This window comes from Scatophagus argus, chromosome 9 (genome assembly GCF_020382885.2).
Source record: "Scatophagus argus isolate fScaArg1 chromosome 9, fScaArg1.pri, whole genome shotgun sequence".
Classification (NCBI taxonomy): Eukaryota; Metazoa; Chordata; class Actinopteri; family Scatophagidae; genus Scatophagus; species Scatophagus argus.
This window is the reverse complement of record NC_058501.1, coordinates 25116353-25134049: the sequence shown is the minus strand read 5'-3', so window position 1 is coordinate 25134049 and position 17697 is coordinate 25116353. Positions and strand designations below refer to the sequence as shown.

The window sequence follows — 17697 nt, the reverse complement described above, 5'->3', positions numbered from 1 at the left end:
GGAAGACTTCCTACAGAAAAGTCTTGCTGTCAAATGAATTGATCAAGTCTAAAATGAATCACTCATTATGCAGCTAAAAAGGAAATATTTAATCGCATGTTGCATGTGTGTTCAGCCAAGGATGGGTTAAATGCAGTATGTGTATGTGAACATGTGTATACTGCCAATACAAGTCGATTCTTCTGAATGTTGTGTCCAGCGCTGGAGGAGCTTTTACTACATAACAATGCTAAAAACATTATAGGCTTATTACAGGTTTGTAAAATTCTCATCAGCAAAGTAAGCCACAATCTACAGAAATCAAATGCAGACTGGAGAGCTGTGTATGAAAACATTTATTAAAGGCTAATAAGAGATCACATGTAGTAACTATTACAGTTCGAAAACAGATGACCCCACTTTTAATTAGCTTGTTTCGTTTTTGTTTTCTTACATCAGAACAGAGTGAATTGATCCGTCATACATCCAAAATACAAAGAAGGAGACCAGTTATGTCGATAAATAAAAATTTAACCCTAGAATTCCTACACCTTTTTTTCTTTTTGGCAAAGTGCTGTATTATTCCAGTAAACTACACAAAAAAAGCAAAAACATCTAACACTTGGTGAAAAATAAAAATGCCACAAAATAGTCTTCACACTTAAAAACAAACAAACAAACAAGGAGAGAAGAGGTTTTGCTACATCATTCTGTCTGGTTTGTTGAGTCATTATAAAAGCCGAACGCCGAGTGGGCGGCGGCGGGAGCCGGCGGGCTTCCTCCGAGTGGTGCATAGATGCTGTCTGGTGTGTGTGTGTGTGTGTGTGTGTGTGTGTGTGTGTGTGTGTGATCAGGGCTTTTACGTTTGCTCAGGATGTTAAAGAAAAAAGGGAGTTCAAGTTCTTCATTGATGCATTGTCATTACAACATTTCAACCTGGAAGGCACGTGATCCACAAATTTCAAGGCATTGAACAAAAAAACACAACAAATCCCTGTTAGTTTGATGACGGAGAGATGAACTGAGGACACAAAGTAAAAACCAAAACATTTAAGGCTCCTGACGGCAGGAGGAGGCAGATCGTCGCCGTCCATCTCCTCCTTTCCCTTCTGTCTTTTAGTTTGCCTCAGTGAAAAAACATGGCGGTAACACAAGATAACATCAGAGGGGGAAAGACATTCGACGAGTGAAAGGAAAGCTCAAATCCACCGGAGAGAAACACTCGGCTATCGGACAGGATTATTTACAGCAAACCGTACACACGCCTAACAAACGTCTGTTAGTGCTTTAACAACGTTACCATCAGTCGCCGCACCACGAAAAGCGATTCAGTCTCAGCTGAGCTTACAGTCGGACTTCTTGAAACTGTGAAAAACCAACTTCTATACGAGTCAAAATGGTGAAACAGGAAGTCGAAAGTTTGGCCCTTAAAGTCACAAATTCGGAGTCATAATGCTGAGACAAATAAAAATCATTAAATATGGGCTGATTGATCAATGGAAAGAAGACGGACTGATCGATTAATGGTTTCAGTCATTTCTCACGCAGACGTGGACAACATTTGCTGCTTCCAGCTTCTTAAATGTCAGGATTGGCGGCTTTTCTTTCTCCTTAAGACGGACAGTTTCAGCAGTTTCATTTGTCCTGCAGTGTGGCGACGCCTTGAACGTCCCACCATGTCAACAAACACCAAATTAAAACAACAAATAAAAGAAGATCAGTATCAGAAACTAGTGAAAGATCGTTGCTACTTTTTTGGTTTAAATATTTTACACTTTAGCAAAATGTAACTAAGTTAACATGGAAAACAGAAGCGTTAAAAAGCATAAAGTACAAGTCAGGTAAAATATGAACATCGCTGAAAAACACCAACAGGTTCTCTCCATCTTTCCAACAGTCGACTGAGAACGTCAAAGGTTAAACTAAACTAAAAGTCGGTTATTTCTCACAAACATTTTCACGAGGACAGAGCTGGAAAAGTCCGAGCCGTCGGCCGTCAAGTAAATCTGCATTTCCCTAAAGAGTAAAAGGTGATTGGTTGTGACCCTGAGAATTGGACTGCAGATTCATTTAAGAACAAACAGACAAACAAAAATAATAACAAAATCTTTTTCCATTTTCTTTTTTTCCACCGTCGTCACGCCGACGCGACTCTACAACCATGCAACAGATCGCACGCTAACGTCACCAAACACACCTAAGCAAGAAACCAGAAACGCGTTTATACCAACTTCATACTGATATGTAATTTGTTTTTTTCTTTTCAAAAAATATTTTGGAAGTTTTTTTTAAATACATTTTGTTTTACATTTCTATTCATCTCAAAGCTACAGATAAAACAAGGCGTTTAGTGATATTAAACCCAGTAATTTTTATCAACTTTTTTTTTTTTTATTTCACATAATAGTGTGAAAAGTACTGAATTACAAAGTCAGAGGCAGGTTCAACCGGCAGGGCGGGACGGTCAACACAACACGGTGACGCTCAGAGAGACAAAGCAAACCTCAGGGCAGGAAAGTAAAGGAAAAATCCCACCAAAATGTGTGTTTTTTATCTGAGGAAATCAGGTCAGACGTGGACAACATGAGGACACGTCGCGAGCGCGTCTTTGTGGATCTGCGGTCATCAAACACAAAGAAAAACCCAGACAAAAGGCAAAGCACCAGAGGCCTGGACATCCTGACTCTTAGTCACTTTCATGAGTGAAAAACTAAAAACACTGAATCTTACGTTTCCCATCAGACACCACGAAACGCTTTCAAATGCACTTTGACGGGTTATTTCAGAGGAATGTCCCTTTAAATGATTCGTTGTCTTGTGGTGGGATTTTCTTTGAGTGAGAATAGAAAAGGCAAGATAATTCATTTACAGTATTTTCCAAAAAACACAACCACAACAGCTACAGACTGCGCTTTGTAATGGTGTCAGGCTGTTTGAGGGGACTTTTCCTTTAAACTTTTGAGTCCCACCGGGAGACTCAGTGGGGCACCCAATCCAACGTTCCTGCACTGACTGAATGACATTGTGCCGCTGCACGCCAGACAGTAAAGAGGTGGCACAACCCTGCCATGACATCATCGCGACATCACCACCACATCCCGCCACGCCGTGACCTGCCGCCGAGTAAAGTGACCTACAGCATTGATTCTACACGTTATGCTGTCCCTAGACAACAAGAAGAAGGAAAAAGAAAGAGAAGGAGAAGAGGAGGACGTCGCCATGACGCCTCTTCTTCTCTGTGATTGGCCACAAACTGGCCCTGTGGAGGGAGAACAAAACATGGAGGACGGGAGGAGGCTGGGGACGCATGATGACCTTTTCTTTTCACATCTCTTCCTCACAGAACCAATACGGAGGATGGATGGATGGATGGATGGATGGATGGATGGATGGATGGACGGATGGACGGATGAGGGAAGGAGAAAAGCTTTTCACCCACTGGCCACATGTTCTGATTCCAGAACAGATCGGGGATGAACTGATGACGTAGGTCAACGTGCTGCTGGTGCTGACATCCTGATAGTAGAAGAAGAAAACAGAGAGGCAGGTGTGGCCAGTGTTTGTTTCCCATACTGCTGAAAGGGTCGAGGTTGATGTTGTTGATGATGATGATGATGATGATGCTGTCAGGACGCCTCAGAAGTTGAGGTGTCTCTGGCTGGGCTGGTGCAGGTGCATGGTGCTGGTCTTCGGGGGGCGCAGCAGGTTGAGGCGCCGCAGGGCGTTGCGGGACAGCGGTTGGGTGCACTGGGTGGTGTTACCCGACCGCTGCTGCAGGAGGCCCGCGCGGGCGGAGAGCGCTGCAGCGTAGCAGGCGGAGTTGAGGCTGGAGCGGCGCTGGACAACTGCCACCTCCGGCCTACAGGGGGCGACAAAGACAGAAGCAGAGAGCAGCTGATGGAGCTGTTTGGATAACTGAAAAAACGTGTTGTGGTGCTCAGAATCAACTAACAACATAAGATTTCAAATGAGTCTCCAGCAGAGAAGGTGGACTGAGCTGAACCAGGCCACTTTAGACGGGTCTAAAAGTCATCCCAGCTGGTTGGTTGTTAACACAAGCACAGACAGGAAAAACTGAACCAAACCCTGACCAGAGCCCAAAGTTTTACACGAAAACCCCAAACTTTGCTGGGACAAGATGGGTTCAGGTCAGGTTTCAGGGGCCTCATTACAGTGCATCTGAAATCTGATCTTTACTCAGTCCTCAGGAAGTTAGGATGGCGTAGACCCCGTCCTGAACTCAGAATTACCAAAAATGGCAGCACTGCTGATGTTTGTCTGTGTGGGACACTGAAGACGGGGTACAGCATGAACTCTGAAATATTAGGATTAAGAGTCTACTCGAAGTGCAACTGTTGGGGAAAACTAACCTCCGTGTTATTCTTGGTCATTTCGATGACAGATTGTTTGCTTTTGGTTTTTATTGGTGATCGTGTCGACTGAACAACAAAGTATGTTGAGCATTTTTCAACCATGAAAACTGAACAGAGAAACATTTTGTGCTCTCAGGACTTTACCTGTGACGAGGCCCGTCCAGAGGGCGTCGGCCTTTGTCCTTCCCGCCCGAGGCTGTCGGGGCTGAGGGCACGTTTCCAGGCAACAGGCCCAGCTCCAGGTCGAGGGAGTGCGGCCGCGGGTCCAGGGTCAGCCTGGGGGGGCTGTGGTGGGCGTACACGGACATGCTGGGGTGCTCGATCAGCAGGTTCTCCAGAGGGCTGGTCTCCAGGAGGACGGGCTGGCTGCTGCGGCCGGTGAAGCAGGGCGGGGGGGGTGACGAACCAGCTCTCCTCCAGAGACCCCACGTCCAGGCGAAGGAAGCCGCTCTCCTCTCCGTCCTCCTCGTCGTCGTCCTCCTCCTCTGCCCTGCCATCGGGGTCGGTGTCAGCCGTGGAGTTGAGGGAGGTGCAGGAGGCGTAGCGGACTGGGGGGCTGGCCATGGGGGAGGGTATCATCACCAGGTCTTCCTCCTCCTCCTCAGGACCAGCAGTGGATCCAGAGAGGCTGTCGCCACACTGACCGGCGCAGGCTTCAGCTGCAGGGAGGCAAACAGCTGCAGTTAGTGTTGGGATCCACCGTGAGGCGCTTTTCACTGCAGTTTAACTGTGCCTGCAGAGGCAGAAGAAGTATTCAGATCCTATAACTGAGTAAAAGTACTAATACCACACTGTATTGGTTCTCCACTGCAACTGAAGGTCCTGCACTTCACATAAAAGCGTAAAAGCAAAATCTGCTCGTGTTTGTGTCTGCTCTGCCGTGTTTGGATTATTCTTACTTTACTTTTTTACTTTTCTGCTGTGAAGCTTCAGTTCATCTGCACTCATCATCTTGTGTCCTCCTCACACTGAACCTTTACACATTCTTCTTCAAAAAGAATACCAGGAGTACATCATGAGAAAATAAGAACAAAACAGAACAGAAGCTAATAACAGATAATGAAATTAAACAGAGATAACATAAAAATAAAATCTGAAATCTATTTACAAACTGTGATAGCTTTGAAAGGAGTGACACAGATATCAGAGCTGAAGATGTCAAGGTTTTCTTTGGGCAAGAGGAGGTCTAGAAGAAGACCAAAGAGGAAGTTTATGGATGTAGCGAAGGACGACATGAAGGTAGCAGAGGACAGATGATGATGATTCGCTGTGGCGCTGTGGCGACGCCTGAAGGGAACAGCTGAGAGGAAAGAAGAACCCCTTCAACTGCAGGATGTTCTCAGTAAACTGGGGAAAATCTCTTTGTTTCTGGCTGTTTACTGGACCGGCTGGGCTTTGCTAGTGGAGGTTTTGCTGTGTTTCCGGGGTGATATCTTCATTCTGCCAGCAGGTGGCGCTGTGACCTGTCTGTGCACTCAGGCTGTCACATGAAAACAAACATTGTCTCTTTGTTGAGCTGCAGCATGGCGTTTCTGCCTGAAACCACAGCCTGCGTGCACGTTTGTGTGTCTGCAAACACAAACGCCTCATCATGAAGCAGCAGCGTGAACTGCAAACACGCCAACATCCTGCACATCAAACATCTGCGGGTCGGGCTCTTGGTTCTGATCCATCGCGTCTAATTCACTGACACAGGAAGTCATGAGGTGGAAAGGAAACATGAACTCTGCTGGCAGACTGGAGCCTAAAAATAACCGAGTGGACTGAGCAGGCGTCTGTTTGCTTTCAGGACCTTTTCCCTCCAGCATGTGAATAAAGGCTGTAAATAAGAACTCGGCTCATCTTTATTGTTTAAACCCTGCAGGATTTTGTCTTCATCCCACACACACACACACACACACAGGACACACACGCAGGACTGACATCACAAACTCAACACCGTCAGCAAACGCTCGCAGTCTCTGCTGGTCTGCACGCACACATGACCACGACTCTCACGAGTTCACAGACGAGTCCGTGTTTACCCACAGCAGACCTGAGAGGCTGCAGAGGGCTGACTCAGCACACCTGGTCCTCTCAGCGGCGGGACGTCCGAGTCTTCGCCCAGCCGCTGCAGCAGTGATTTGGACACTTTGGCAGGCTGTGTGTGGGGTTAATGAGGTTAAGGAAGGAACCGGCTGACCTTCCACGTGGCTGAAACACGAAGGCCCAGAGACTGTGGGGGTTCAGTCCACAGAAACAGCTGATTTCACCGTCAGCCAGGCTTAAATGTGCTGTTCAAAGAGGCCTGAAGCAGACAGTGTGAGCGTGCACAGACCAGAGCAAAGCCGGTGTGTGTGCGGATGTCTGCCACATGACAGTGAATCTAATTTGATCTTCAAGGCTTTGAGGAGTCTGAGATATTTTCATTTCAGTTTCAGAAGCAGTAAAAACAAGGAATCGACACATTTAAATCTGTGTTTCATACTGAGCAAATTTGTTAGACTCATGGCTGATGGACACGCAACACTATGTCCAGGTGTGTGATGGAGTGTGTGTTCAGCCCTCAGAGGAGGCTCTGTGCCCATACATGTCCTCCTCCACAGGCCCAGAATGGGAACTCCAGCTGCACCAGGGCCTATTTTTACTTCCTCTGGCTCCCCAGGCGCTTTTGTTTGACCTGTTTACAGGTTGACTACCATAAACTGCCTGATGGCACCCTGCTGTACTCCCCCCACCCCCTGACCTGGAGCGGGCCAGCCGGCCTCCCCCCTCCCACTTGAAATATTCACACGGCTGTGGAATCGGAGACGAGTCAAGTCGAGTCAGGACCGGCGGCGGGTGAAAGATGGGTCAAACCAAAACTGTGCTGAGCTTCACTTAGAGCCACCTGGAAGTCACTGCAGCGTGTCATGTTTCTGCAGTGTGTGTGTGTGTGTGTGTGTGTGTGTGTGTGTGTGTGCTCGATCTGAACTTCTCTGGGAGTCGTGTCTGTTTTGACTGGGGTTTTTTTTATTTCAGAGACTCAGCTGGAAACTTGGCGCGACTTTTGCCAGCCAATAAAACGGTCCCAAGTTAAACAAGTTAAACACAGGGTGCGCACAGCTTCTTAAGAGTGAAAAGTGGGTGCATTTCAAGCACTTGCCATCGTATTAAGGAGGACCTCCTTTCTGTCGGCTGGGCCGTGTGCATTCCTGTCTGTGGCTCCTCTCCAGACTCACCTTCTACATGCTTTTTGTTAGCAGCCAGTTGGCATTAAAGCGACAGCCTGGCATGTTGCTGAAACAATCTGCAGTAGCTGTTGGGCAGAACAAACACTCGTAGGCTCACATGTGCGAGCTGGAGGCTAACGACAAAAACTCTCATTTCTGCATACGTCAGGGTTTACCTGCCACCTGCAAGCCTGTGTCACACCTGGTCGTGTATGTGCATTCGAGCTTGTGCAAGTGCAAATAACGTCTTCATCCTTTAAAGGCACCGTGCGATGTCTCATATTTTCACGACTTACCCAGGTAGTTAACCAGGATCCAGTCTTCATCCTCCTCCTCCTCCTCCTCTTTGCCGTCTCCAGGTCTGCTGCTTCGACTCAGCTCCTCCACGTCGTCCCCGAACAAAGCGCTGGCGAACCTCTGGAACATCCCTGGACGTCCTGTGGGGGCGCGAGGCTGTGGGAGGGGCTGAGGAAGGCGCGTGGCTCGGGGCGACGGCGGGGAGGCGTGGCGCACTCTTTGGTCATCAGCTGCACGGTTCACAGCGGCGGGAAGGCTTCGGAAAGGTGCTAAAGTGCATCAATAAGGTGTGGTCATGGATCATCTGAGGGCCAGCAGACAACGGCTGGGCATCGCTCGACGTCAGGATCGCTTCGAGGAGTGCAAAAGTACAAAACAAGCCCTGAAAGGAGAAGAGAAGGACTTTAACCAGAGAGGTGACCAGCAGAGTCCTGCTGGATTCAACACATGATTAATGAAAGTAGAATCTAAAGTCTTTTTAAGCAACTGCAAGCCAACGTCTCTCAGGTCACTTGAACATTTTACCTTTTGAAGCTGCTACAAAAATATTTCTCGAAACCCGACGACTTGAAATCTTGTGCTCTCAGGTCACGTTTTCAGGTCATTTACTCTCAGCAACTAAGTCAAGTCCTGCATCCTACTAAACAGGACGCTATGGACTCTGCAAAGCACAAAACACGGACGGGATTATTAAAATGGAATCAACCTCACAATATGACGCTCTATAAAAAACCATGGCGTTCTCTACCATTACAGGCATCTCTTCACGGCGCCTAAGCCGACCGAACAGAAACCATGCTGCTACACTGTGGTGTCTCTGACAGACATGCCGCTCCCGTCCTCTGCTCTCTGTGCGAGCGTTTGACTGGGGGGGCTCAGCTCCACCGTGACCACCAGCCGGCCTCTCACCGAGTCTGTGCACAACGCTACGCGAGTGCAACAACCACCACAACAGTAAAGTCGTGTCTGAGCAGATGAACAACAAGCTGAAACTCACTTCAAAGCTTTGCAAGGCCGAAGGCAGCTGCAAATTCAGGTGGTAACAACACTCCTCACTTCGGTCTGTACGTGGTGGTGATTTTTACCTGCCCCCCCTCCAGCTAACATCAGTTCTGTGCTTGGGCATCTTTGCTGCCAATGTGGTCACAACTGTTCTGGTCAAATGCAGGTCAAAAAGAGAGGACGTTTGTCAGTTCAGATGCTTAACCAACCGGCTTCACAAAGTCCTTCTGAAGTGTCAGACCTGCTTTCTGAAAATCTTTATCCTGTTGAGCATCAATTCACTCATTAAAGAGAGAAAACACTCGCAGTGCAGCCATGTTACAACGGATACACACACACACGCACGCACATCTCCAGGCTTGGTTCATGAGCCCATAAGAGTTTGTAAAGTCAGGCAGGATTCATTTCCTGTCAGAGCTTCCTCAGTTATTGAGCTGATGGAGGCGAGCAGGGAGAAGCCGTCTCGTCTGTGATTTATTCAGCAGTAAATAAAGAGGGCTGCTGTGTTCAGGGGATGCTCAGACACAGCTGTCTTTCAGGCTAGGAAAGTATGAGTGGACAGAAAGAGGAGTGATCGGTGTCTGTGTCCCGCGGCAGCTGCTGTGTGAAGGGAGATGAGGGGGGCTTCCTTTGGCACAGTAGTAATGGATCACAGCCATACACAGATATGAGCATTTAATACTGAAAATGTACACTTTCAGCTTTGATTTGCTCTCTAAAGAGCGTCATCCAACCATCCAGCTGACAAAATAACGTGACAAAAAGGTTGTTGCTCTCTTCTCACAGCAAAAGGCTTTGCAGGAAGCAGGAAGCATGATTTATGCCAATTTTTATTGTGTTTTTTGCCTGTCAGGCTACACACAACTCAAATTGGCTGGGCTGCTAGACAAGAAACTCTGCAGAATTACATGAGCGATGAAAAACCACTACAAATTCTTTTGTGAAATTAATCATTAAACCTATATTGACTCATAGTTGAACTGAAGTGTGTAAGTTGAGTTAATGAGTTAATAATACCAATTTTGTTGGTATTCATAATTGTCTTGGTAGGGAAAGCACAACGCACAAGAATGTCAGCTAGGTCATGTTGTATGACAGACTGACAGAAATCTACACACAGGATGCAAATAGTATTATGAATTATATATGGCTGCATTCATGTTGTTTTGTTTTTTTAAGATAAAAGGAATTAAATGTGCATGCAAAACATTATTTCTGGGTTCGGGAATAGATTTTCAAATGCCCAAGTTAGGTTGAACGCCTCATACGCAGCAGACGACCTGGGAAACTGATTTGGCTGATTGTTCTGAACGCGCCCTGGCAAGTAAATAAATCAGAAAGTTTTTTCTGAGAACACAAGCCGAACTGGGCCTCAGTAAACAGCGAGAAGAAAAGGGGTTTAAGTGTGAAGTGTTAGCTAACACCGACAACAACAACAACAACAACAACAGCAGCAGGCTGCTAATCTGCTGCACCTGTTCCTCCTCCACCCTCCTCCGCTCTTTTATTAGGCTAAATAGGAAAGCAGTCGGACCATCGTAATGATCAGCTAACACAAAGGGAAGCTGCTCACGGTTTGTTTTCCGGGCGGGTCGTCAGTGTCGTCAAAACGGTCACCGAGCCACAGCTCTGCCTGTTCGCGTGAAGCTGCGGGGCAGGTGGGCCGAGCGCGACGCGCACAATCCGTAAATCTCCTGTAGATTAATACAGACTGCAGGATTACACACAAACCGCCGCGGAGGCCCCACAATCAGGGATGGAGAGCAGGATTAAACCCACGTTACAAACCTTTCAGTCGGCAAACAAGACCTGGCTGTTCCAGCCGGAGAAGAGCCACGACAGCATCCATCACAGTAACGACAGTAAGTGGCTTCAGGTTGGCCTTATTTCTGCTTCTTTGTGCTTATTGGTTTTGGTTATTGGTTTAGTGTCGTGTGTTGTCCACAGTCAACAGTCCAAACCCCCCTTAAAATGTTACAAAACAGGGATAAATGCTGAATTGTACAATTTGTCGAGTCAACATAAAAAACAACAACAGAAAATAATGAAAAAAGTCAGTCAGGAGTCCCTTAAATCCGAGTTTGACGTCTTCAGATTTCTTGTTTAGTTCCACTCGGAGTCTGAAATCCAAGTCAGAATTTGAGATGGTCAAGAGGACCTGAAATGAGCAAATCCTCACTGGGAAAAATCTAAAAACAGGGGATGTTTGACATTTTTACTTTATAAATGACCGGCTAATAAAACGGCTGTGAGTCAGTTGTCAGCTCGGTGGACTAACAGATTAATCGGCTAACTATTCAAGTGTGGATGTGATTTTCTCACCAGCCTGCGAGACAAAAACAAGCTGGTCCAATAAAAATGTGAAGCAGCAGTCTGACTGTTGGACGGTTATGTTGGTTACAAAAGGGAAGGGGAGGAGGCTGTAATTCTACACCGGGCTGGGCAGGACCGTCTGGCTGGTAAACGTTTATCTCCCGAAATATAATATGGAAATATTTCTCATAACATAGCAGAACCTTCTTGTCGTCCAATCGATGGAGACGCGAAGTTTTGCATAACCAAAACAGCTACAGCTAGCATAAAGAGCCTAGCAAGAAGAAGATGAGCCGATGTTACAAAACGCATCATAAACATTCAATAACACAACGAAACGTCTCAATGTGTGACCGATTCTTCAAATACAAAGTGTCTCTGTCGTAGCGAGGAAGAAAAACATCATTAGCGTCGGAATAAGAGGCGTTAGCCGTTAAGGCTCGCCGAGAGGAAAACAAAGAGCTCACCTGCGGCAGACAGAGGAGATGTAAACGGCTCAGATCGCGATTAAACTCCGTACAACTGAGGTAGATGCTTTACTTTTCGAAAAATAGAAAAACTCGAGCTTTCTTCGCGGAAGAAATAAAATATAAAAATTGTTAGTTTATGGACTGTTCATCGGGAGTCACAGTGTGGTTCAGCTTTTTTTTCTTCAGTCCGTTTCCTCTTCAGTCCCCCGACTGCTCCTTCTTTTGTTGTTGTTGTGGAGCTCCAACAGCTGATCGGCGTGACGTCGCCAAGGACAGCCTATTGGAGGGGACGGGCCTGGAGCCACTCAACCAATCACACGGGGTGTTACAGGCTGTCACTAACCCACGTGACCCCTCCCCCTCCTTCTGCTGAAAAGGGCATGACGGGGCAAAGAGCCGAGGGTTCGGGAGGAATAACGGGACAGGGTTTCTGCCCACCCCTCCCAGAACACACACACACACACACACGCACACACACATTACATAAGCAGACCAACATCCGGGTCAAGCGTCAGGGTTTCCTGTTTTCCAAATATCGCACCCACACCCTGTGAATGTTTAGGTGGAGCACAGTGACACAGCTGTAAAGTCTGCTTCATGCAGTCGCAGCAGAAGAAGAAAACAACAAGTGGAGCTGATTTTATCACCGACTTCAAAAACTGTGAGCCGGTGAGAACAACCACATCCACGGCGTGGACGGCGTGGACATCACTGCACTGCATGCTGCTGTAGCTAACAGGGCTGCAGAGGGCTGCCACACCTTCACGTCTGTCCTCATCCTCAGCAGTGGGGACCCTGATCGTGAGCCTGTAGTGAGGGACAATTCATTTAGATATTCATTTGTCGGGCACCGTTCAACCTCAGCACTTCTGTAGTACTAAAACAACCCGCCACTGGACCGGCCGCGTGCTAACGTTTTTTGTTTAGCGGGTAGAAGTAGAAATAACTTCTTTTCAAATCAGTTTGGCATCTCAGGGCTCCCGTAGACTTACAGATAGACTTAAGGCTTCACCAGACTCTCCATCAGCACGAGGGTGAGGAGAGTCGACTGAATTTTCACTGCTGGGCGAACTGCTCCTTTAACCCGCATTGCTTCTTCTCAGAGCTGAGCCTGAGCGATGAATTAAGAGCAGACATTTGGGTCAGTGGTGGGTTCACTTTACACCACCCCCCCCCACCCCTCACTGCCCACCACTCAGGAGAGGAAGTCAGCTTCAAACAAAAGGCCTCCAGGAAAACAAGCTGCTGCTTCAAGGATTCCTCATATCAAACTGGAAACTTCTACACCTGAAAGCACATTTGCACTTTCAAGATCTTCTACGCTCTTCGTTGTTGTAGTGTCGTAGTGTTTTCAAGCTGTGAAGATGTTCTCTCTGGGGGATCTTGAACTTTAAAGATATTCTGATGCTATGCGTTACTCGAACCTCCCACTCTGGAGGTTAAACTGGGCAAAGGTTCTGTTCTCTTCAGAGGAGGAGAAGGTTGTCCTCCTTGATAACATGCTGCCGTTGGATTTGCTGACCATCTGCAGGCTGGGACCTCTGACCTCCCATCGTCAGAGGGAGCTGCTCTGGATAAGAGTCTCAGCTAAAGCCCTGAGCTGCTGCCTCCGACTGGCAGGCATCAGTCAGTCTGCAGCTTCTTGTCTCACACTCTCTGCTCATAGCCAGATATGTGATGCATATCCTGGAAGGATGAGTCTGTTTGTGACCTCATGGCTTCTTCTGCCACCAAGTCAAAGTTAGAAACTGAGAGGTTTGTTTTTTGGTTCTGAAAAAGGGAAAACACACAGTTTTCCTCTCGAGCTGAGGCACCACCATCCTGTCCTCCGCCTCATGAGAAAGTCAGCTCATGTTCATGTATTACGATACGAACTGTAGAAATGTTAATGCGACACATTAACGTGTCCGTGGTTTGCAGAAACAGCTCGAGGTATTGGTCCATGTTGTTCAATTTTAGGCCCTCAAATAAAGGCTATTTCCTGTAATTCTTCATGGCTCATCGATTAATCGGCTGTTCTGCATGACAGAAAGAGGAAGCGTCCCTAAATATTCTGTACATTTGGTTCCCTTGTGCAAGCGTTTGAAAGTTTAAGTCTAAATGAGTCCAAAACAAAGCGTCTCCGTGCCGAAAGGAGGAAGCAAGTCGTCCTGCATGGCGGGACAGGAAGTGCAGTCAGCACCACGAGGATCAGTCCCAGCGTTTTGGGTCCAGCTTTGACAACAGATGGATTCTGACACGTTTTTGGTCCTGGTTCTTGAAGAATTAGCCCATGCGTGTTTATATTTTTACCCAGAAATGACTGAAAGGCGTTTTCAGCCTGTGATGTGATGTGGCTGCCGTGATCGATCAACGCACACCTTCGAGCTTCACTTAAGAAGACGTCCTGAACCTTGTTGGGTGCCACCTTTTTGCTCTTCCTCAACTGCAAAAAGTGGGAATTTTCCAGTTTAAAAGACATGCATGTGGAAAAACACACGGAGAGAAGCAGGACAACATGTTGCTCTAGATTTTTCCATTCCTAAATAACAAGGTCACACCTGTAAGTGTTCAGACATCAGCACACTGATAAGACGCCCCCCAGCGCTCACTTCCTGTTTGCTTCTCTTTCAGGTGTGTTGCATCACAGCGTCAGCGCTGCACTCTAACCTGCAGTCTGTCGGAGTGGCAGGAAAACACACGGGGATTCTGGGAGATCCAGAGCTCACACACAAAAACATTTTGAATCATTTTACATGATTTATGCTGTGCACACGCGAACCTTTAAGGCTTATCAGTTACATGAAATGTGTCTGCAAGAAGGACTTTTCATAAGTGAAAGCAGTGATTTGAACGTGTCGGTTCTGCTCCTCAGTCTGCTCATCCTTTCATGCGTAGAAAACGTCAGGTCCAGTAGTGTGTATCGAAGCCTGATGCATCTGCTTCCTCTGCGCCACAGAGACCGCAAACTTCAAAAAGCTCGTGTGAAAGCAACAGTCCACCGGGAATAAAATTAATGACTGAATTTTCATTTTTTGGGTGAACTGTTCCTTTAAGAGGCATGTGGTGGTTCAGGTATGTTCCGCTATAAAGAGACAAAATGGAGTCACATCCTCCTCATTAGCTGTTTACAGCATTAAAGGAACACACGAGGTGTTGTGTACTCTGTGTGTGTGTGTGGACAAAGTGTCCGATCGATCAGTGTGACACATCACACTCAGTCACCTTCCCTCTGCCGCGTCTTTACATAACCTGGCTAATGTTTAGTGTGTGTGTTGCACAATACTGTCCTCTGTGAGCACAGCAGGGGGTCAACGACCTCGTGTTGTTGTCACCGAACACTCGCTGAGCAGTCCGCTGTGCGTTGTGCGCAGCAGGCTGAGGATGATTGTGTAGAACAAATGACACTCTGATGTGACCTCACAGGGCACACGTTTGAAATGAATGGCGGACAGTGAAGAGCCCATGTTCTCTTTAGTCCTCGCAGATCGTAAACACTGGCAGCCTCTTTTCACTTATCTTCTCCAGCTGTTGACTGTTGCCACGGTGACGACTTGTGTCAGGCGGTTCCTCCTGTCAATCAGGACGTAAACATGCAGGGAGGAATGTGGGCGGAGCCGAGAAAGCAACACACTGACCTCTGTGGTGAGAGTTCACACACACACACACACACACACACACACACACACACACACACACACACACACACACACAGGGAGCCTCCAGCAGAAGAAGTATTCAGGTCCTTCACTTGAGCAAAAGTACTACAATACAATTAGTTCTGTTCACTCAGATTAATAATATTCATTGAGATTATTAACACAGAACACAATCAACAAACAAATCAAGTTGTTTCATCATAGATTAAATTAAAACTTTATTGATCTGGGGAGTAAATTCACTGCCCTGCACTTTAGGAAGTCATTAAAGTGAGCTTCGCATTGAGCAGCTCAGAGGGATTTTGGGTGGAGTGACACACTGCATGATCACTAACACAAAGTGTGTGAACACACCCAGGAGAGAAATGCAGTGTGAGAGATCAGACCCGAGCTGAAAGGGAACCCGACGAGTCGTCCCTGCAGAACACCGAGGATCCTCAGAGCTCCCTGTGAGCAGTGACATCCTCCTCCCAGGTTGCATCAGCCGAGGCCTGCAGGCCTGCAGGCGGGACAAGCCGCAGACAGCCGGCAGGTCATTGGCTCTTACCGACCTGTCAGTCACCTCAGTGAACTGATTCTCTGCCCGCAGCTCGTGAGGTCAAGTCATGAAACGCAGCCTGTTTCCTCTCGCCATCAGAATAACTCGAGGAAAGTGAGTCACCGCCTGGAAAACAAGAGTGCGAGCGCTCGAGAAGAGAGGACAACCGCTGCTTTAAACGATCACACGTGCCCCGTGGTTACGTGAGCAAAAGAGACGGGAATGAACACATGATGGTGATTTTCACTATTTAGATGTTATTGTCAGCAGGAGTCCATCTGCATGGGAGGGAAATGTTCAGTGTACCTGTGAGCCCTGGATTCTACAGGGATGCACATGGGAAAAGTTTTCAGGTCCTTCACTCAAGTAAAAGTACTACTAACACTACACAGTGAAAATAGTTCACCTCAAGTTAAAGTCCTGCATTTAAAACCTCATTGAGTAAGAGTATGTATAGTGAGCCACATTAAGTTGAAGTATCAAAAGTATTCATTCTGCAGAAAAATGGTCACTAAAGTATGAACAAACGTAGTCTGACTAAAGTACAGGATTTCCCTCTGAAAGGCCGCGAAAATACTGTTAATGTGGGCCTGAACACAGTCGAGAGGAGCCTCAGGAACCGAGAAGGGATGTCGGCGTCCCCACCCGGTCGGGTGGTGTTCGGGTTCACGTTTCTTTCCTTTTTTCTCCGATGAAGACAAGCAGGACGATCACAACATCACAGGTAAAGTGGAGTCACTTTCGTTTGGATCAGACAGAAAGACAAAACCCGATGTGATGAGGAGGACGTTTCGCTCCACAGACGCCCACTGGATCACTGGACGACATGCACCTCGGCCCAGCGCTCCGTAAGTCCTCCAACCACACATCACCTCAGCCTCGAAAGACCACGACGCAGAAGAAACCATCTGTGAGAGCGAAGCTGCTGAGTTCAAAGACCGTCTGCACAACAGGAACACACAAACACTGCACCTACACACCACACGGTGGAGGAATGTACTGCGGTACATTTATTCAAGTACTTGTACTTTATTTAGTACTCACTTTATTATCTGACAACTTTTCCTCACATTTTGAGACTGTTTCTCTGCAGACACACTGAGCGGTGCTGCGTTTCTGTTTTACCCGTAAACGCGTCACTACCGGCAGGCTGACGGCAGCTCGTGCTGTTTTCGTTCAGACCAGCTGAAAGCCACTGATGGAACATGCGTGAGGCCTAACAGCCTGCGGTGCAGAATGTAACCCGACAGGTTTTTGGTTTCAGTCAGCGCTGACTCGAGTCCTCACGTATCCCACCTGCAGGCTGAACCTGCCTGCTGAAAACTGTTTCACATGCAGCCTGTCAGTCAGTCGTGTATCCGTGACAACACGATGGGAAGCTGTGCAGCCTGGAGGTTTGTTTTACAGCTGACACGAATGAAAGCTCCTGTCAAACAGGCCACAAAACATCCTCCTCCACTGTTTAGATGGCCTCCAGTCAGCTCTATTTAAAGGAGGGTAGTAGTACCTCAACATTTTGTGTAATACGCTTCTTTCTTCTTCTTTTTTGGTGAGAGTCTTTAAAACTCCCGGGGAAACCAGCCACTGTCATCCAGTGTGCAGAAAGTCCAGCAGCCCCTAAACACAACATTTAGTCCCTCCACCCTCTGAGGCTGAATCCAGACTGAGCAGAGCAGGAATAAAACTTTCACACTTTAACTCACCAAACATTCAAATAACAGACTGAGAATTAAAGACAGGAAACTCTGGGAGGAAAAACAAAACCAAAACTCAAAAGTGAAACTCGAACGAGTGGTTTTCACATGAACTTGTCAGAGGGACGAGCTGCAGCCCGTGGAGGTCAGAGGTCGAGTGACCCGACAGCAGGCTGAAGTCTCAGGTGAAGCCTCAGGTGAA

At 47.3% G+C, this 17697-nt stretch overlaps 1 protein-coding gene across 1 annotated transcript; it reads right to left on the bottom strand.

Moving 5' to 3' along the window:
• Positions 1 to 320: 320 nt before the first annotated feature.
• On the bottom strand, positions 321 to 11571 carry tp53inp1 (tumor protein p53 inducible nuclear protein 1). Its single transcript, XM_046399585.1, is given in 6 exon segments — positions 321 to 3838; positions 4497 to 4747; positions 4749 to 5011; positions 7840 to 8016; positions 8019 to 8222; positions 10631 to 11571. Coding segments are annotated over 5 exon segments (963 nt in total). The 5' UTR covers positions 8068 to 8222; positions 10631 to 11571; the 3' UTR covers positions 321 to 3615.
• Between the last annotated feature and the right edge of the window lie 6126 nt (positions 11572 to 17697).